The sequence below is a fragment of the Ictidomys tridecemlineatus genome, chromosome 9 (genome assembly GCF_052094955.1).
Source record: "Ictidomys tridecemlineatus isolate mIctTri1 chromosome 9, mIctTri1.hap1, whole genome shotgun sequence".
Taxonomy (NCBI): domain Eukaryota; kingdom Metazoa; phylum Chordata; class Mammalia; order Rodentia; family Sciuridae; genus Ictidomys; species Ictidomys tridecemlineatus.
This window is the reverse complement of record NC_135485.1, coordinates 121,329,242-121,351,179: the sequence shown is the minus strand read 5'-3', so window position 1 is coordinate 121,351,179 and position 21,938 is coordinate 121,329,242. Positions and strand designations below refer to the sequence as shown.

The 21,938-nt window shown below is 39.9% G+C and overlaps 1 protein-coding gene and 1 pseudogene across 2 annotated transcripts in view; one reads left to right on the top strand and one right to left on the bottom strand.

Annotated features, from left to right (window-relative positions):
• The window catches only part of LOC120892573 (uncharacterized), a 95,823-nt gene that overhangs the window by 20,595 nt on the left and 53,290 nt on the right, over nt 1–21,938 (bottom strand). Inside the window, exon 6 of one of the 2 annotated variants that reach the window (XM_078021991.1) lies at nt 16,056–16,196. In XM_078021991.1, the coding sequence (XP_077878117.1) occupies nt 16,056–16,196 (141 nt within the window). Of the gene's footprint in view, nt 1–16,055; nt 16,197–21,321; nt 21,490–21,938 lie in introns of those variants that run through there. The other variant, XR_013426105.1, reaches the window with a different exon arrangement.
• Nucleotides 3,413–3,919, top strand: LOC110598719 (ribosomal protein uL24-like pseudogene; annotated as a pseudogene).

The window sequence follows — 21,938 nt, the reverse complement described above, 5'->3', positions numbered from 1 at the left end:
TGGTTCCTGAATGTAAGCTATGGTCTTCGCTTGGTGCTCCATGTTGGAGATTTCCAAGAGATTTTGCCTTATCTACAGAATTTGGGACAGAAATCCATTGGTGCCCTTCTCAGAAGTATCTCCACCGTTTATCCTCATTTTATGGAAGAAGATGCTGGTACTTAAGAGATTACCAGTCACTGAGTTTGCAGGATCACATTTTGTAGAAATGATGATCCGGTCAACATTACTACAAAATGGTGGCATGCTCAAAGACTTCCTTATTGTCCCCAGAGGGTATCCTATTAGGTCATGAAACAATGTCTTATTGATGTCAAGGTCCCCCTTTCTCATAGAAGTTCCAGTGAGTGAAGGTAACCATGAAAAATGGGATTTACCAAAACCCAGAAAACAAAAATCAAATATAAGGGGAACAAAATATCTGGTAAATCCACTTATAATAAAGGATCATTCAAGAACTTAGGAATTAGACCAGAGACCCTGTGCCTAATAGAAGAAAAAGTAGGCCCAAATCTTCATCATGTTGGATTAGGCCCCAACTTCCTTAACAAGACTCTAAAGCACAAGAAGCAAAATAAAAAATTAATAAATGGGATGGTTTAAAACTAAAAATCTTCTCAGCAAAAGAAACAATCAATGAGGTGAAGAGAGAGCCTACATTTTGGGAGCAAATTTTTGCCACACGTAAAATAGAGCACTAATCTCTAGGATATATAAAGAACTCCAAAAACTTAACACCAAAAAAACCAAACCACTCAACTAATAAATGGGCTAAGGAGCTGAACAGACACTTCTCAGAAGAAAATATATATAATTGATCAACAAATATATGAAAAAATGTCCAACATCTCTAGTAATTAGAGAAATGTAAACCAAAACTATAAGATTTCATCTCTTTCCAGTCAGAATGGCAGTTTTTCAAGAATATAAGCAACAATAAGTGTTGGCAAGGATGTGAGGGGAAAAGGCACACTCATACATTGCTGGTAGGACTAAAAATTGGTGCAACCAATCTGGAGAGCAGTATGGAGATTCCTTAGAAAACTTGGAATCGAACCACTATTTGATCCAACTATCCCACTCCTCGGTCTATACCCAAAAGACTTAAAAACATTATACTACAGTGATATAGCCTCTTCAATATTTATAGCAGCACAACTCACAATTGCTAAACTGTGGAACCAACCTAGACGCCCTTCAATAGATGAATGGATAAAGAAACTGTGGTACATATACACAAAGAAATAACTCAGTATTCAAAGAGAATGAAATTATGGCATTTGCAGGTAAATGGACAAAGTTGGAGAATATCATGCAAAGTGAAATAAGCCAATCCCCCCAAAACAGGAGCCAAACATTTTTTCTGATGAGTGGATGGGGTGGGGGGGAGCATGGGATGAGTGGAGGAATTTATGGGGCAAAAGGGAGGAGGAGAAGAAGCAAGGGGGTAGAAAAGAAGGTGGAATGAGACAGACATCATTACCCTAGGTACATGTATGATTGCACGAATGGTGTGACTACTTCATGTACAAACAGAGAAGTAAAAAATCCCGCTACATTTGTGTAAGATGAATCAAAGAGCTTTCTACTGTCATGTATAACTGATTCAAACGAATAATAAAAAAAAAAGAGCATAAAGGATCATTTTTCCTGAATAAGCATTTGCCTCCTTGCCCTTCATCTCCCCTGTGATTTCCTGTGTGTTGGGGTGGAAGAGGCTGAGGGCTGTCCCAAGGAGGGCTGAGGAATGGATATTTGGGAGTTGGTCTGGTCACCAGGGACAGCTAGACCACAAGAGGACACAGTTTGCCTTTGGTTTGAAGATTTGGATAACTTTTCACCTTATTCTTTGCAAAAGGGTTAATGCTCTTGCGGTTCCTGGCTCGTGGGGATAGCTCTTCGGTGACTGACAGTTTTATGGGGTGCATTTAATCCAGGATAACATTTTACCAGTTCACCAGGTAAACCCGGCTTTTCCTTGTCTCCGTGGGAAATTTAGTGTGAAACCCTTTTAGTCACAGGTGAAAATTGGCTGTATCGCAGATGTGGTTTCTTACCACCAAAAAAATAAAACCCGTGTCCTGCTTGGGAAAGAAAGCACCCCAATCCAAAACCGCCCTTTCCTTTTCAAAAGCCATTTTCAGCCAAAAGGAAAAGCAGTTTTATTTTTTGTGAACCCACAAAAATGTGATATTCACCAGTGAGGAAATCACATTTGTACAACTGTATTAGAGGATTTAGAGATGTTTTTCTCATCCAGGCAAATGGGAGCATTCCACTTGGAAGTGCTTTGGGGACAGAGGTGACGGGGAGAGCTCTTATAGGAAGGAAACGGTTTTCCTTTGCTGTGGAAGTAGACTTTGCTCTAAAAGTCAACCTGGAGGCCTCCTGCTCTCTCTGCAGTTGTCGATCTGTCACAGATTCAGTTTCAAGAAGGACTCCCTTAGACTCCACCCTGAACATTCTCTTAGCTGAACGTTTTGGATGGAGTTGGGCTATGGCTTCAAAAATGGGCATGAAAGTGTGCACGAGCCAGGACCACTTCCTTCGTTCCTTTTCCATATGGCAGAATGTGCATCTCAACAATTGGCCTGTAATGTTGATGCAGGAGAGTGTCACATTCACACAGAAGCTTCATAAATGCTCCAGGTGTTGATAGAAACTTTACAGCTACAGTCAGGAAAGGAGGCAACTCTCTACCTGGTGCGGATATTGACAGACCCACAAATTTCTCCTCCTTTTAAAAAATATCCCATTAGTCTGTCTATGTATGATTCTCAGGATCCCATCACCACTTTTACATTTAGATTATTTCCCTGGAGCTGCTGAGATAAGCATCTGCTGCCATGACCTTAATACACGGATGCAAATTCACGTATGGCTCTAACTAGAGTCCAGGATGAGCCACCTTGTGCTCACAGGTAAGGTTTGATAGGAAAAAGTCACACTTTGACCTGCAGCTGCCATTAGCCCTATTTGTTTAGGCATTCACAGCCTGTGTCCACAGCTTGTATGCAATGCTTTCCTACAAGGCAAGAGGAGGGAATAGAAGGTAAATATAAATCACTTCTAGGAGTGACCCATGGAGTGACAGGGCTGGACCTGAGGTTGTGGTGTTGCTTTCTGGTCTGAGGGCTGGTACTCATGGCCCAGTAGGGAGAGGGGCTTAGTTGGTGTGTAGCAGAGTTGAAATCACCCGATTTGAGAAACAATTGTGAGATCTGGTTTATGGGGAACAACTTCAGATTACTTCTACTCAAATTCCCCCTGGGACTTCCCAAGGAAGCTTCATGTTCATGTGCTATGCTGTGTTTTGAAATTTCTTTCTTTCCTAGTGAAAAAAAAGCCCAGACCCTAAAATCTTGGAGTGTTATTTCTTTTTACCACTCTTCCTGCAGTGGCAGTGGTTGAAATGAAGTTCAATAGCTTCGTGACTTCTGGCCAAAGCAAGAATCATAAAAGACATCCCAAGCACCTCCCCACCTTTGCAGGAAAGAGCTGAGACAGAGGAATCATGCTTCGTTCAAGCCCATCTGTCAGGATGGTGAAATTCTCATCTGAGGGCATCATAAAAGTCAGCAGATTGGCAAAGTAGTCCGGGCTTACAAGAAAAACCGTATCATTCATGTTGAACGGGTACAGTGGGAAAGGGTTAATGGCTTTCACCCAAGCAAGGTGATTATCACTAAAACTAGACCAAGGCTGCAAAAAGATACTGGGACAGAAAGTCAAATCTCATCAAGTAGGAAGGCAAAAGAGCAAGTATAAAGAAGAAGTCATTGAGAAGACGCAGGAATTAAGAAATCCCTCATATATTTTTCAACAGACACTGCCACAACAAAACAAAACAGAATTTAACCCTCAAAGAGAAGTCTCTTTGAAAGTTTCCTCAAAATATATAGTACCTATATTTGGATAAGAAAGGATCTGAGTGGAAGTGGATAGCTACAGTCAGATACTTTTAACTCAAATTCTAATCAATCAGTTGCTTAATGTATACTAAAAATGAACAAGTCTTAGTAACGCAAAATGGAAAGACTTACAGGCAAAATTCATATTTACGCTGTGTTTTCTTTTGTCCAGGGGACTCCTTTATAACTGAATATGAGAATAGTGTGAACCCCAGTTGATAGAGCCAAGAGCATAACTGAAGAACGGGAGGCAGCTAAGAACATCTGGGTCCCTGTGTGATGAAAGGAAGAGAATTGGCTGTGTAACTGGATTTATGGTCCTTCAGTGTTCAATGCTATGTTCAAAAACAACAATGCTATCTGCATCCTGGCACAAGTTAACTATGTACTTTGTTCTTTCAATGAAAAGAAAAGGCAAGGATGTCATTCTTTTGCCTTCAAAGGAGGATTCTAGACAACTAGATTATACAAGTCTAGAAGGAACGGAAACCCTTCTTAGGGATAACTTGAAAACAAATGAAGGGGCTGCTTACATTTATGCCATATATGTTAATCTTGTGTGGGTTTAGCCTTTAAAGTACTATAATTATTGTTCAATAAAATAATAGTAAGAAATGTGACTTCAGACAAGACAGTTTTCATAACATCCAATGGAGAGTTACAATCCCTAAGAGCAAATTATCCAGCTTTCTGTTTGCTTCTGAGAGTTTCTCAAAAATAATAAAAATAAATAAATGAACAAAAAAAGAAAAAATGAGTTCTTTGTCTTGTTGCAAGAATTGTAGATGAGAAATTCCACACCACACAGAAGATAACAAAGATTGAACATAGAAAATAATGTTGGAAGTTAACCAAGCTTACAGCTTAAAAAAAAAAAAAAAAAAACCAGTTACTGTCCAAGCATATGTTGGCTCTAACAAATTTTCCATGATACGAAAGTTATAATAAATCGGAGTGTGTTCTCCAAATTGAGATAGCTAAATCTTTACTTTCTGACAGGGGTGTTGTCAGAACATGTGTATACGTGTGTGAGTGTGCAGGCATGTTTGTGTGGCATATGGTAAAACGTTTATATAGGCATGCAATCAAAATCTTTGTTGAGGGATCTGAAATAGTAGGAGATATAAAAGCAATAACAATAACAAATTAATGTTAAATGGCAATGAACTAGATGAAATAGAAAAATACCTAGGAAAACACAAGCCATTGAAACTGACTCAAAAAGAAATAGAAAATCTGAATAGATCTGTAACAAGTAAAGTGTTGAATTCAAAATTAAATAATTCCCACAAAAGAAAACCAGAAAACCAAGCCAACTGAGCGGCTTTATGTCAAATTCTACTAACTATTAAAAGAAGAATTAGTATGATTCTTCGCAATTTTTTCCAATAAAAACTCAAACCAGACCAAAGCAAAATAAAAAACAGAAGAGGACAGCACACTTATTATCTCACTTTACCATCATCTTTATAACAAAAAAAAACAGGCAAACATTTCATAAGGAAAAAAATTATAGACCAATAACTTGTATGAATATAGGCACAAAAATCCTCAATAAAATACTAAGAAAAAAATCCAGCAACATATAAAAAAATACTATATATCATAAACAAGTGGAATTTAGCCCATGAATGCAAGTAGTCAATGTGGTCCAGTGATAAAAGCACCAATCCAATTAGGAATTGAAGTATGCCCCTTCAGTTTCCATCCCAGAAAAGCTAAAAGTTACTATCACACTTAATGTGAAAGATTGGATGCTTTTCCCTAGGATAGGGACTAAAACAGGAATATTTCCTCTCACCACTTCCATTAAACTTTTTATTGAAGATTTTGGGTATGGCATTTGGCGAATAAAAATAAATACAAGGCATCCTGTTAGGAAGGAAGGAGTAAAACAATAGTCACAGACGACATGATCTTATATATAGTAAATTCTAAGAACTTCATTAAACAGCTAACAAATAAGATCAGGAAGGTTATGGGATACAAGATCAATATATAAAAATTAATTATCTATCAGGGCGTGGTGGTGCACGGCTATAATCCCAGTAGCTTGGGAGGCTGAGACAAGGAGGATCGAAAGTTCAAAGCCAGCCTCACCAATGGCAAGGCACTAAGCAATGCAGTGAGAACCTGTCTCTAAATAAAATGCAAAAAAAAAAAAAAGGGCTGGGGATCTGGCTCAGTGGTTGAGTGTCCCTGAGTTTAATCCCCAGTATAAAGATCAATTTCCTGTCTATACTCTAGAAATAAGCAATTTCAAGAGGAAGTTAAGAATAAAAATTTATTGAAAAGAGCAACTGTATGTTTTGGCACAGGCCTGTAATCCCAGCTACTTGGGAAACAAGCAGGAAGAATTCAAGTTTAAGCCTAGCCTGGACAACTTAGCAAGACCCTGTCTCAAAAAAAAAAAAAAAAAAAAAAAAAAGCTAGAGATGGAGCTCAGTGGTAGTGTGCCCTAGGGTTCAATCCCCAGTACCACACAAAACAATCCCCAGTACTAAAACAAAGAAAACAATAAATAAATAAAATAGCACCAAAAAATACAAACAGAAATAAGTGTAACAAAATAAGTGCAAGACTTGGACATGGAAACTATGTAAGACCTTGGTGAAAAAAATTCAAGAAGATCTAAATAAGTTAAAGGATGCCATGTTTGTGAACTAGATGACTTTATACTGTTAAGACAGCAATACTTCCTGAATTAATTTACAGACTCATAAATCCCAACAAAAATTCAAAAGGTCCTTCTTTTCAGAAATGGAAAAGCTGATCATAAAATTTATTTGGAAATGTAAGAAACCCAGTCAATCTTGAAGAAAGGAGACAAAGTTGAAGTTACAGAAAGACTTGTGAATTTCAAGAACTTACTACATATCTATAGTATCAAGATATTTTGCTGCTGGCATAAGAATAGACATATGTCAATGGAATAGAATTCAAAGCCCAAGAATAAAATCTGCCATTTATGTTCAAGTGATTTCCAAAGGGTGTTAAGACAATTCAGTGGGGGAATTGTCAATAAGTGGTGTTGGGACAACTATAAATCTAAATATAAAAGAATGAAAATGGAGTACTTTATGTCACAAAACCAATTTGAAGTGGATTTAAAGTTGAAATTGAAGAGATAAAAGTTTAAAACTCTTAGAAGAAAATAAAGATGTAAATTTAAATTTTGATAATCTTAGAATAGGTTTCTTAGATATAACACCAAAAGAAAAACAACCAAAGAAAAATACATATGTTGCAGTACATCCTAGCAAACAAAAATTTGTGCTGAAAATGACCATTAAAATAGTGAAAACACAAAACACAGGATGAGAAAGAAAATATAAATCATAAATCACATATCTGACAAAGGACTTGTGCCTAGAATAGATAAAGAGTTCTTAAAACTCAAAAAGGCAACCTAATAAAAATTGGGCAAAGGATTTGAGTAAACATTTCTTCAAAGAAAATATACAAATATCCAATAAACATATGAAAAAATGTTCAATATCATTAGTGATTATGAAAATCCAAATTATAAATCAAAACCATTATGAGATTCTACTTCATATCACTAGGATGGCTGAAATAGAAGAAAGACAATAATAAGTGTTGGCAAGATGTAGATAAATTGAACCCCTCATAAATTTGCTGGTGGGAATGAAAAATATACCTGTTTTGGGAATAGTTTAAGTTTCTCAAAATGTTACACAATTAGCATATGCCCCAGCAGTTTTAGTCCGGGGTATATACTTAAGAGAAATTGAAAACATCTACTTCTCCAAAACTGTGCACATAGATGTTCACAATAACCACATATTGGAGGCTACCCTGAACTGATAAGTAGATAAATACATAAATAAAATGTGAAATTTCCATATAATGAAATAATATCCTGAAATAAAAATAATAAGACACCCATACATGCTGTGATATGGTTGAAATTTGAGAACACCATGCCAAGTGAAAGAAACCAGAAACATCACAAAAATACACATATTGCATGATTCCATTAATATGAGACACCTAGAATACTCAAATGATTTGGTGGTGAACTTGGACTGAGGAGGTGGGAAGTCAAGGGGAAATGAGGTGTGATTACTTGTACTGAGAGGTACGGTGTTTTCTGTGGGGTGATGAAGATTTTTGAAACTTAGGACTATGGTGATCACACATAACTGTTAATATACTAAAACTATTTATATGCACACTTTAAATAGGAAAATTCCTTGGTATATGAATTATATATTAATCAAGATATTTGAGAACAAATACATAAAGGTAAAAAAATAATAATTAAAAAAAGAACAAATACCATGGTTTTAAGTTTGAAAGTCTAAGTTGTGTGCTATATAATCATTTTTCTTATTGTTATTTATTTATTTTTTTAATTTTTTATTTAGTTGGTTTTATTTTTTATATACATGACAGCGGAATGCATTATAATTCTTATTACACAAATAGAGCACAATTTTTCATATCTTTGTATATAAAGTATTTCATGCCAATTCATGTCTTTATATATGTACTTTGTTTTTGTGCATTACAATTTTTATTGCACATATATACCACAATTTTTCATACCTCTGTTTGTATTGTTTGACACCCAATTCGTGTCTTCATGCATGTACTTCGGATAATGATGTCCATCACATTGCACCATTTACCTGGTAATAAAATAAATGTATTACCTTTTCCTACCTATAGGTGGCATCCACTTATGATTAGTTTCCTTACTGACTTGGAGCTTAATTGTGTTTAGGCAAAAAACAGATCACCACAAGGTGAAAAGAAAAAGGCTTTATTCGCCAAACACCTAAAATCTTATTCTGATATAGGTATTCTAAAATGAAAGAGGTTAGGGCTGGGGATGTGGCTCAAGCAGTAACGCGCTCGCCTGGCATGCATGGGGCGCTGGGTTCAATCCTCAGCACCACATAAAAATAAAGATGTTGTGTCTACCGAAAACTGAAAAATAAATATTTAAAAATTCTCTCTCTTTCTTTTCTCTCTCTCGCTTTAAAAATAAAATAAAATGAGGGGCTGGGGATGTGGCTCAAGCGGCAGCGCGCTCGCCTAGCGTGCGTGCGGTCCGGGTTCGAGCCTCAGCACCACATACAAACGAAGATGTGTCCGCCAAGAACTAAGAAAAAATAAATAAATGTTAAAATTAAAATGAATATTTAAAAAAAAATAAAATAAAATAAAATAAAATGAAAGAGGCTGTCTCTGTTTAAGATACTTATTTCTGTGTTTATTATGTAATGCATTGATTAGGTCTAATCAATAATAGAATCTTGCCAGTCCAATACAGAAAGGTAAACATAGTTTGACAATAGATGTGGGGTAAGACTCAAGTTTGGGATGTTGTAAAGGAGAGGTGCATCTCACCCACAGAAATGTTTCATTACAGAGGCAGAGTAGTCAAACAAACAATAAAGAATAAACAAAAAACTCAGGAAAAATAATTGCAAATATTTGTACCACTCTTTCCAATTTGCATGATCCTTTGCTAACCATTGTTTTATTTATTCCTTCCAACCTTCCCTGTATAGAGAATATTTCCATTCCTGGTAAACAGAAGAGGCAAGAGTGGCCTTATATAGCCAGATCCTTTCACCTAAACTGGCTATTTTCATTACAAGTCCATGATTCTATGAGATTTTGCATGGAAGAATTTTTGAGAGTGCTTAGGAGACAATAAAAAGAAAGCAGATCAGAAAAATATCACTGAGGAAGAAAATTTGAGCAACTCTGTTGCCCCAGAGAAAATAATAACCCTTTCCTCTATAGATAACCAGACCATCACTGAAGCATCTCAAGGTAAAGATAGCCTCATCTACTCGGACATCTGCTAAAAGACCATTATGCTCAATGCAGAGCCTTTGTTAAATTTGTTATTTTCCTTAATGGAATTGTTACTTGACCTAATTCCATAACATAGATTAAAGTCAGACATAGAAATAATAAAAACTTCACAAAAGTATGACCAGGTTATCACTGAATAATTTTGTCAAGAAATAATCATGTTAGGCATCAAACATAACCTATAAGGGCACACGGCGCAGGCTTGTAATCCCAGTGACTTGGGAGTCTGAGGCAGGAGGATGGCGAGTTCAAAGCCACCTCAGCAACAGTGAGGCGCTAAGCAACTCAGTGAGACCTTGTCTCTAGCTAAAATACAAAATAGGACTGGGTATGTGGCTCAGTGTCCCTGAGTTCAATCCCAGTTACCAAAGAAAAAAACAAATTAGGAAAAGTTTAGATAATTTCCTAGCTAGAGACTCCAGAGGCAAGATGTCCGAGATGTACAAAAGACTTAACACAGGCAAAATTCAATCCTGAAAGTCGAAGAGGAATAAAAGTGGGAAAAGCTCAAGGGAGGCAGCATGATTCCTAAAGGGACCTTGGAAAAGCTAGGAAAGGACTCACGTCCAAGGTGAAAGATAGTCCTTCCAAATAAAGGGCGTGACCAATGACAATACTGCCAGGTAGGCACAGCATCAAAACGGACAGTCTACACATACAGAGAACATTGTGAAGGGATATATTTTAAAGTATTTGTTAAATAGAAGAACAAGAAAGTTTAGGGATCTTTACAAGGATGAGAGAGGAGAAAGTAGACCCTTTCATTTCCTGCCCAAAACAGATCTTCCAAACGTGAGAAAGAACTTCCAATACAACAGGTAACCAGATCCAAAGGAGAAGAGACCACCAGAAACGCAACGCAGGTAGTTCAGGAGCAGGAAGTCGTGTCTAGGAACTCTTGACCCCCACGGAGGTGGGTGCATTAAGGAAATGAGAAAATAAGGAAATATGTAAGTAAATAGCCAATAAAAGAGTGTGTTTGTTAACTGGCAGCTCAATATGAAGCAATAGCACAATGAGGTAACCACATAATGAGTGGCTTTGGGAAGTAGTAAAAGTCAGGGCTTGGTTAATAGAGTGTTGGAAGCGGGCAGACAGGCTACCCACCCTTCGGTGCTGGCTGGACCACATCTAGGTCTTGGGTCCCATCTGTGACTCATACTTTAAGAAGGACAATGAGAACCGGAGCACATTCTTTTTCCTGATAGAGAAATAATTGAGGGAAGGTGGACAAAACAATCTCCAGTTCCTTCTAATGCTAAGATTTAAGAGTGGCTCTTAAAAATGCACTTCCCCTTCCCAGCACTTCCTATCTCCTGGGCTGGTCTCCATTAAAGAGCTGCGACTCAGGACTTCCCTGTGGTGGTAGGTCTAACTTCAGCCACTGCTCTCTGACAGGATAACATCGTGCAGCAGGTCTGCCAGAGTCAAAGCAAAACCCCACTGATGATTGCTCTATGACCTCACTAAGGCAAGTTGCTTTTCTCTACACCTCATTTTGCTCATCTGTAAAGTGGGGATAAACAAGAAAATTATCCCCAGATTGTAGTGGGGATCAAATGGGATAACATGTATAGGGATTCTAGCTCAATACTTGACACATGGGGAAATCCAGCAAATTGAGAACAACTGCAATTAGAATTATTTATTAGAGAGAATTTATTTTGGAAAGACTCGACCCTGAGCTAGTCTGCCAATTCCAAACATCCTTCTTGTGACTGCTTCTGTTCCCCACTCCTTTCTGAAACACAATCACATTCAAGTAGGGTCAATATATCCAGAACAAAAGGAGAAAATGATGAAGCAAGAGTACCCTTTGCTACTGTTTTAATCAATGTTTTTGGCACTGTGACCAAAAGACCCGAAGAGAACAATTTTAAGGAGGAAAAGTTTATTTGGGGGCTCATGGTTTCAAAGGTCTCAGTTTATAGATGGCCGACTCCACTCCTTAGGGCCTGAGGTGAGGCCAAACATCTTGGCAGAAGTATGTGACAGAGGAAAGCAGCTGGGGACACGGCACTAGGAAGCAGAGAGAGAGAGAGCTCCACTAAACAAAAACAAAATATATACCCCAGATGCAGGCCCATAGGGACCCACCTCCTCCAGCCACACCTAGCTGCCTGCAGTTACCATCTAGTAATCCAAGGCATTAATGCTCTGGTTAGGTTAAAACTCTCATGACCCAGTCATTTCACCTCTAAACTTTCATTGTCTCACACCTGAGCATTTGGGGGATACCCCACATCTAAACCATAACAAAGTTACTAATTAAGCAATTTCAACTGCAATTGTTAACCAGGTATATATCAGCTTCTCTAGAGATTTGATTAATTGCCAGCCACTGTAGCCGTAGGGTCAATGGGGACATTCTCAGCTCCTCCTTGCCCCTTCAGTCTCGGAATTGATATTTAATAAGGTCATGTAGGGTGCATGTGGTCTGGCTCTTAAATGCTCTTAATAATGATTAAGATTCACAAAGGCAGGGAAAGGATTGCCAAACACTTAACATCTGTTAAATGAAAAGCTTTCGACATATCACATGCAATGGATTAATTGGGCAAGAAATGATGTCTAAAGCGGGTGACTACAAGAACCAGAATAGGTTCCTTCCCACATGGGCAAGTTGTGTCCTTAGAGCCAGAGAAAAGAAAGTGGACTACAGAAAACAGAAGTGAGGTAGAGGTCATGTCTGTCTTCTTTGAACAGAGTTTGAACAGTTGACCACTTACTACTAGTGGTTGAGACTCAGCTACCCTTACAAGACTATGTTATATAGTCTATGACTATATCAAGTGAGGCTGCAGTTTACCATTTACAAAGGAAATGTTGAGGCCAAGATTAAAATATGTACTGAGGCTGCATTAGGCCAAACTTAATTCAATTTAAAATTCTGACCAGAACTCTAAAATTCTGACTGCTCACTGGTTCCTGTTCCCAGCAGAGGTTGAGAGGATACCATGGCGCCAGACCTCAGGAGGGATGGTTCTGTGCTAGTCCCTGCATGTGCTGGCCCGGGTGGACCTCAGGAAGGAGCTGGATGCGAGCCATTCTGGACAGTGCTCATTTGGGGTGACCACAGTGCACCTACTCGTTCAAAGGAGACAGGCCCGTTGGGCCTTTTGGATGCCAAAGAACTATTATAGAGTAGCATTATAATGAACTGAGTGTGAATGCATTAGAAACACATGGGCTTAATGTTCCTTGAAATAAACATAGGTTTAAGAAAAATGAAGAGGAAAGCAAATGTTTTGGCCAAATGCATTTTGGGTTTTTGTTTTTTGAACCCCAAATATTTGAAAGCAGTTCAGGCAATCTTACTCAATTCAGAGTGCCATTTAACTCTCCCACGGTGACGAACACTACACACCAAAGTGGGAAAATTCAGCATCTTTCTCTAGTCCAGAACGACACAGACCAACAGAGAGGTTTTCAGAGAACAGTTTTAAAAACACTCAAGAAGTGAAGGTTTTTTGACTTCATTTTTATGGTGCTGGGAACTGAACCCTAGGCTTACATGCTAAGCATGCACTCCAGCACTGAACAACACCCTTAGTCCCAAAGGATTTGATTTTTGAAGAGAAATGACAGGAGGTAGGTATGTGTGGCTTCATTGATGGAAGATGAAGGAGTGAATAGCTACTAACTTATTGGGTTGGGCCCCAACACTGCAGGTTAATGCTTATGACTGAGAAACTCACAATCATTCTTGTTTTGTAAAAACAAACAACAACAATAAAAATAAAACACAGTGCAAAAAAAAAAAAAAAACCTCAATAAATTTCTGATTCTAGTCCTATGCACATTGGGACTTGTCAAGAAAGTAAAACTACCTGGCGGTTGGGTGCACTGAGGCCAGAGAACATACCCATGCTCTTCACCTGGACCTTCACCTTGATCACCTGGCCTGAGAAGTAGAAGTGCCTCGAGCCCTCTCTACCACCTGATCAGAGTGCTCACTGACCATTGGGGGTGCCCATCCAGACATGGAAGTCTTGTGACACCTGAGCTCAGTCACCCTAAGGTCCCTCACTGTCCTCCAGTTGCCCCCGCTGACGCCTGCGTTTCTCCACCTCTCTGGGAACCGACTTCCCAGCAGGCCCTTGCTCTCAGTTGGCTGTCAGCTCAGGTGTTAGCTAATAAGCAAGGTGTTTGGTGACAAGGATTTAACACCTCCCAGAGGCATTTGCATTTTAATAGGGGACTGTTACAAGAATTCAGACCCCGAAGGAATGAAGTTATGATGGTAAAATGCCGGGAACCAGGGTGGGTATTTCAGAGCAGGGAGCTCTCTCCTTGGATCCTAACACCTGCTTGACTGGCCCTGTCTACAGCTCTGTGGAGCGGAACATGAAATCCTTGCTCCTCATCCTGCCTGCGCTAGAGATCAGCTCCCCACGTGAAACAGGCGTTTCTTATCAGCAGAATTCAGAGCTCCAGAAATCTTGATTCTGCCAAATGGGATATCAGTGGAAGCTTCTGGAGAACTAGAGACAGTCAGTCACTCGGGGGCCATTCTTATTGGGCCAGGTTAGATTCTGAGTTGACAGGTACCAGTTGCATACAGTTTCTGAACTCAGAAAACTCACCGTTTAAAAAAGGAGGCAGATCTCAGCAGAGAGGAGCCTCAGGAAAGGAGCCAGTGATTTCTGCTGGGGGGCGGCGAGGCTTCCTCTTCTTCCCAGACCACACTGCTCACCCTGTCACACTGCCTCACTCCTGCTCCTTGCACCCCACTCCCCCTCCCTACACATGCACTTGCACATTTGGGGACTTTTTAAAGTCATACAATACAGGCAACGTCGTTTCAGACATTTTCAAAATGTAAAGAAAAGCACAAAGGAGGAAGCAAAAATAAAAGAAAAAAGAAAATTGCTGATACTGCCAACAGAATTCACCACTATTGCATGTTCTTCTAATCTTTAGATTTAGGGATCTATTTATAATAAGTTAAGGATAATACCTATCTTTTTTAGTTTGGATGCTTCTCCCATTTATCATTTTACTAGAGTGGTCTCATGTTGTTAAACAGTCTGAAAATGTTATATTTCATAATACAAAGGGTTGTCACAAAATAGAGCATTGTGATGGGTTATCAGTAACATAATCTCCCTTTTCTCCTTATTAACTCTCAGGTTCATGGAGAAGAGAACTGTCAAAAAGTAAAAATCTTAAGTACAGGGATATATAACATTTTGGGGTAATACAACTTAGGGAAGGTTTGAAAGTATTTTCATTGACATTAACTCATAAAAATTTGAAACATTACCATTCTTTATATCAGCAATTTTTTTGGGGGGGGGCGGTTGGGGGGTACCCGGGATTGAACTCAGTCAGGAGCACTCCACTACAGAGCCAAATCCCCAGCCCTAATTTTTTTTTTTTTTTTTTTTAGAGACAGGGTCTTGCTGAGTTGCTTAGCGCCTTGCTTTTGCTCAGGTTGGCTTTGAACTCACGATCCTCCTTCCTTAACCTTCTGAGCTGCTGGAATTACAGGCGTGTAATATATCAGCCATTTGTGTGTGTGTGTGTGTGTGTGTGTGTGTGTGTGACATATTACCTAAACAGGGTCCACAAATCTTAATGTAAATTTAGGCTGCAAGTCTTTATTGCCTAACAGGGAAAATCTCACAAACCTTATGACTTCTAGGATCATTTTTATCTTTTTCCCTTTGGACGGCAGGATCTCAGGGAACAGTGAGGGAATATCCTTTGCGGGCAACAATATATTTGCCTCAAGATTTTTTCCTCCTTAGCTTAATATGTCTAGCCAACATGTGTCTTATGCTAATTTATTGTTGTAAAGGGAAACTCACATTTCTGAAGACATATTTTTCTTCTGAAAGATGAGCTTCTTGGTTTTCTTAATAGCATGGATGTAGCCAGGCACTTGTCTAAGACAAGGCTTTGTGAACAAATTTTATACTCACAATGAAGAGTCGAAGGAGGTGTTTTTTTTTGTTTTTGTTTCTTTTTTAATCAGCAAAGAGCATAAACAAGAATCACCTGGAAAGATTGTTTAACGGCTCCAAACCCTATTTTCCGACTCATTAATTCTGGAGTGAGTACAGGAATCCTTATTTTTAGTAACCACTTCAGGGGATTTTAATACCCAAGGCCTATACCTTGAGAAATACTATCCTACTATGTTATATTCTGTTACTGTGACAAAGTACCTGAGAAAATGTAAAAAGAGGAAAGGTCCATCATTTCAGAACAAGAGCATTCAGTGGGCCTATGATAAGTCAGAACATAGTAACAGGGACTGTGTGGTGGACCAAAGGTACTCACCTGTGGTGGCTGGAAAGCCAAGAGGAAGAACTGGCCGTGGCCCCAACATCCCTTTCAAAGGCACATCCCAGTGACTCAAGCGTCTCCCCCTGTTTTGGTGAGCTTTTCTTCTGCTGGGACTGAAGGATCTGACCAGAACAACTGTAAGGAGGAAAAGTTTATTTGAGGGCTCAGGGTTTCAGAGGGGTTAGCGCACAGAGGGCCGGCTCCATTCTCAGGGCTGGAGGTGAGGCTGAACACCGTGGCGGGAGAGGGTGGCGGAGGTGATGAGGAAGTGGAGAGAGACACTCCACTCACTGGATACCGACAGATACCCAGTTCCCAGCTCCTCAGCCACACCCCCACCTCAGTTACCCCTCAACTCATCCCTATCAGGGGGTTAATTCGCTGATCGGGTTAAGACTCTTACAACCCAGTCATTTCTCCCCTGAGCCATCTTGCATTGCCTCACTGATGAGCTTTTGGGGGACACCTCACATCTAAACCATCACACCCACTAAGCCTCCTGGCAAGCTCTACCACCTCCCAATAGAACCAAGCCTTTAACAGGGAACACATGTGTTCCCCTTTAAGGAGCACATCAAAATCACAGTCCTACCAAATAAAGGCTGGGCTCCTTAGCATGGGGTGCAAGTCCCTCCTTAATCTGCTGCCACCGAGCTCAGCTCCCACCACTAGACTGCCCCTTCCACGTCGTCACTGCACCCACTCTCCCCTGGCTGGAGCATGGTCGTCCTTCTCCTGACATCCCCTCTGTGGGCCCAGATCCAGTCTTCCCTCCGCGAAACCTTTCCCTGCTCCACAGGCAGAATGAACAGACTCCTTCTCGGTCATTTTAGAACCTGCTGTGTTCATAGTTGTGATCACAGAGTGACCTGTCCTTCTGCTTTTCTGCTAACTGAAGTTCCTAGGCATCTGGGAACCACTGCATCCTACTACAACGTGCCTGGTGCTATCCCGGTGCCCTTTAAAGCACGTTGTATTCACCACTTTATCTCATCCTCCCGGTGTCTCTGTTACGCTCTTGTCACTCCCACAGTGCAGGTGAGGAAACCGTGGCTGAATTAGGTGAGTGAACAGATAAATGAACAACGTGATGATTTATTGAATGTAAAAACTACGCAGGAGAGCAATAGGGGAGGCAGCCTGTTCCCTAGGCCTGAGTCTCCAGGGCCTCGGGGTGTCATTATTAGTATTTCACAGATTATAAAGATCACGGGCTTTAGGGTGTTTGTGGCCTCACTGAATTTATGTACTGAAATCTTAACCTCTGTGGGATTGAACCCAGGGGCACTTAACCACTGAGCCACATCCCCAGCCCTTTTTTATATTTTATTTAGAGACGGGGTCTCACTGTGTTGCTTAGGGCCTTTCTAAATTGCTGAGGCTGGCTTTGAACTTGTGATCCTCCTGCCTCAGCCTCCCAAGCCACTGGGATTACAGGCGTGCACCACTGCGCCTGACAGGTTAATGCCCTTTTAAAAGAGGCCTGAGGAAGCATGTTTTCCCCTCCACTGTGTGCGGACACAGTGAAGAACTGCTGTCTCCGAGGAGCAGGCCCTAACTAGACCCTGAATCACCTGGCCCCTTGATCTTGGACTTCACATCCTCCAGAACTGGGAGGGAGAAATTCCTGCTGCCTGTGAGCCTCCCAGGTGATACTATTGTGTTGTAGCAGCCTAAAGGGACTAAGATAATGGGACCTTGTAATATAGTATTTTAAATAAAATTATTTAAAAAAAATTTTAATTCAGTTTTTGATATATAGATTGTATAGAAATAATAGATTAGCATTATGTCTTTTCATACTTTATTATTGTTGTTGTTGTTTTTCTGTTTTGGCACTGAGGATTGAACCCAGGGGCACTCTACCACTGAGCTACCTCCCCGACCCTTTTTATTTATTCATTTTGAGACAGGGTCCATCAAGTTGCTAAGGGTCTTCTCTAAATTGTTAAGCCTGGCCTCAACCTTGCAATCCTCCTGGATCAGCCTCCCAGCTAGCTGGGATTACAGACATGTGCCATTGTGGGTATATTTTTTTATACCTCATCAAAAATATCCTACAGAGAGCTTTCATTTATGGGCACATAACACATCCCTTTCCCAGGGTGTCACCCAGAGCAGGCCTTTCCTCTGTTGCCCCAGATAACTCTCAGTCAAGCTCCAGTGAGAAATATTTCAAATTATTTTATTTCTCAGACACAAAACATCATTTCTTTCTCTTGATCAGTCAATTCCAACTCATGCTGCAAAACTCAGGTCAGACAGATCCACCCCAACCAGGGCTCAAAGCAAGAGTATAGTTGAAGGCTCAGATCTTATAGAGATAATTCAGCCTTTGCAGATTCCACAGAAGAATATTGTCGTATAAGAATGAGGGGGTTCCTGGCCCCTGGCTAGTGACCAATGCCCCCAACTCCCTTCTTTCTCTTGTTTGGTTCCCTTTCGCTTGGTATAAGGGGAGACTTGTGCATCTCCCAGTGTGTACCTCGGAGTCCCCATGCACACCCATGCTTTGCCAGCAGACCCTCTTGGTTACCACCCTGAAGCCTAGGAATATACATCCTTGCCGATGGTCCCCCTTGGGATATGACAGGCCCAGAAAAAAAGGTCTGAGTAAGGCTCAGAGAGGGGCTTTGTACAGAAATGGAAGGGTCAGGGAAACCTGGGTGTGGTCTAGAATTAGGAGAGTGGATTCCTTCAAACTTCAGGACCCGGGGCTTTTGCCTGGGGCTACGGGTAGTACTGAATCCCAACAACCCTTTCTCCAAGTTTAATGTCCAGTTAAACTGTCATGGGATCTCTGGTTCTCTTTGAAGCACCTGCAATGCTAATTAAATAATCCACAGTTTAACAATTTGTTGGTGGTGGTACTAAAAAATTCATTTCACAAAGATAGGACTGAATCTCATTTGGTTCACTCCTGGATTTCCATTGCTTAAAGCAGTGTCCAGATGTTACTCAATATGGATTTGTTGAATGGATACATGAAGGGGAAGCTCACGGAGGCTTCTAGAAATAGCCTTTTCAAAAAATGTGACACAAACTCTTTTTCTTGTACTCTTTCCTATGATCATCATCAACAATTTTACAGAATAAAAGTTTGAATATTAAAAAAGATCTTTTAGCTAAAGCTTTAGTTCTAAAAGGTATATTCACAGTGGGTCTATTGGGGTGAAAGATTTGGATAAGACCGCCAGACACAGGGCCATACAGATATGGACAGTTAAATCCTTTAACGCACTGCCAATTTCACACTACACGTACCTTTCTTATTTCTGGAAAAAATCATAAGATTAGAATTAAAAAAAATTAAACTGTAAGTAAAAAGAATTAAATTTGCCCTTCGCAGGACTGCATGCGATTCCACTTAGAAATCTTCATAAAAATCTTGAGGGGAAAAATCCATTTTGAAACAAAAACAACCCTGGGTGGTGCTTGCAAATGCAGAAGGCTGCTAGAAGCTTCGCCAATGACAACTGTAAGTAATAACATGGTATTAAATTTTATTTTCCATTTTTAAGACTGGACTCTTTTTTTTTTTAAACCCAGCAGGTATGTGGACTTACATTTCTAACAGACATTCTGAAAAATAATGTAATAGCTTATTTATCTCAGTGGGTATGAAGATCTTGACCTTCACAAGGAAGGTTCTGATTCATTGAGAGATGAGATCCTTATGAACACAAGGCCCGGTTGCCTTAATTTTAAGTCTTAAGTTCTTTCCAAGATTTTTTTGTCCTCTTTTTCCATCTTACACATCAGTGGGCAGAGAATTATCTTTTAAATCTGAAAATCTGTTCTCACTTGAAGTTGTTTTGTAGTTCTGAATGATTTAGCAGAGATAATATTGGGCATATATCATTCTTCCCCTTAAAAACACGGAGGGATGACAGGGCCACTTCAGCCTGGAAACCACTTTGGACAATGACCATCATTTTTTTCACTGAAAACTCTAGCCTAAGCCATGGAAATTCAAAATGTAACAGAAATAAACCCTCTTGCTTTATAGCTTCTGAATTTCCCAGGAACTTAAACCTCTGCCATGTATTCTCTCCGGGAAAAGACCAGACAATAAACATCAGGCTCAAGATATTACAATAAAACCAACCTGGTCAATACACAATGTAGTAGAAGACACTCACTCTCCTGCTAGCCCTCCTGTAACTGGGCTTTCTCAGCCTTAATCCATTTGACACTTTGGGTTGGATGACCGTAATGCAACTTACCTTCTTTGGCTCCTAGTTTTAAAAATTATGATAAAATAGATACATGACATTTGCATTGGGCATTGAGTACAGTTACATTACCATGCAACCATCACCCTCTTCCATCTCCCGAATGTTTTCATCTCCCGCAGCTGAAACTCTGCACTCATTAAACCATCATTCTCCAGTATGCCCAGCTCCCAGCTCTTGGTAACCATTTCATTGATTTACTTTTTAGTCTAAAACTACCCAAATCCTTGGGGCAATTATGAAGCGTAATGATGCATGACTGTATGTGTGTGTGTGTGTGTGTGTGTGTGTGTGTGTAATGATATCGCCATTAAGTTAAAAGGGCAAGAACTGGGTGTCTTCCTCCTCATACGTGAGGGTGTGTTCAAGCAGGCTGTGCTTCCCGACTTCCATCCTTCCCAACCCCATTGTTGAGCCTGGAAGGTGAAGGAGGTCGATTAAGATCCTCCTGCCTTGATTTCCTTACCAACCAAGAAGGATTCGATTACAGAATTAGCACAGACGACTTGAGGATGAACAAGTTAACAGACATGAAGTGCTAGGACTAACCCACACTCCACGAGGACCACCAGATGAGTTGTGGATCTAAAATCTTAGGGCAAACCAGTGTAGGCATTAGCTACCTCATTCCCTTGTCCTCCCCTTGTGAAAACTGATATCTAACTTGTCGTGTAATGTTAGCTCCGTGAATCCAAATTTCATTTGCATCCTCCTGGACCAGAATATGAAATGGATAGTGACTAAGAATGTGGCTCAAATGCATATCGTGTGTGCAGATGTGATTGGCTGCTGATGCTGTCAGCAGACTCTGGGCTCTTGTTTTGAGAGCTGCTGCCATTGTGTTGCAGGTGCTGGAACACAAACTCCATCTTCCACTGAGCTCCTGTGCTCCTTTCTTCAGTATGTGAGCCCCAGGCATGTTTCCTTGTTCAAATCTTTTTTTTTTTTTTTTTTAAAGAGAGAGTGATAGAGGGAGAGAGAGAGAGAGAGAGAATTTTTTTTAAATATTTATTTATTTATTTTTTTTTTTTTAGTTATCGGCGGACACAACATCTTTGTTGGTATGTGGTGCTGAGGATCGAACTCGGGCCGCTCGCATGCCAGGCGAGCACGCTACCACTTGAGCCACATCCCCAGCCCCTTGTTCAAATCTTTATGTGGTCTACCTAGAAGAAGGTGTTTTCATCTCCAATCTGCAAATGAGAAAATCGAGGGTGAAGGAGTTTCGGGAATTAGTAAATGACAGGTCAAAAGTCCAGTTTGGTCATATTCCCTACATAATGTTGCTTCTAGGTCAAAATGTAAATTCTGAGACCTGTGGATGTGGTGATGATGCATAATGAAATAATATCATATCACAGAGCACTATATCATGCACAAGATATTCCCAAATTCATGCACTGACTATTTTATATAGGGTACTTGCAGTCTGCTAATTTTAGTTTACCATGTGCAACATCACGTGTACAATTTAACTGTGGTATTTGGTCAAGGCAAAACTCCAATTTATGAATAGTATTAAGATTATTTATTTATTTGCCTTGAAATTAGTGATTACAAAGCAATCTGTATAAGACTCTAGCTTTCTTTCTGCTCATTACTTCAAACTTGAAGACCTAACACATAAAATGTATAAAATATA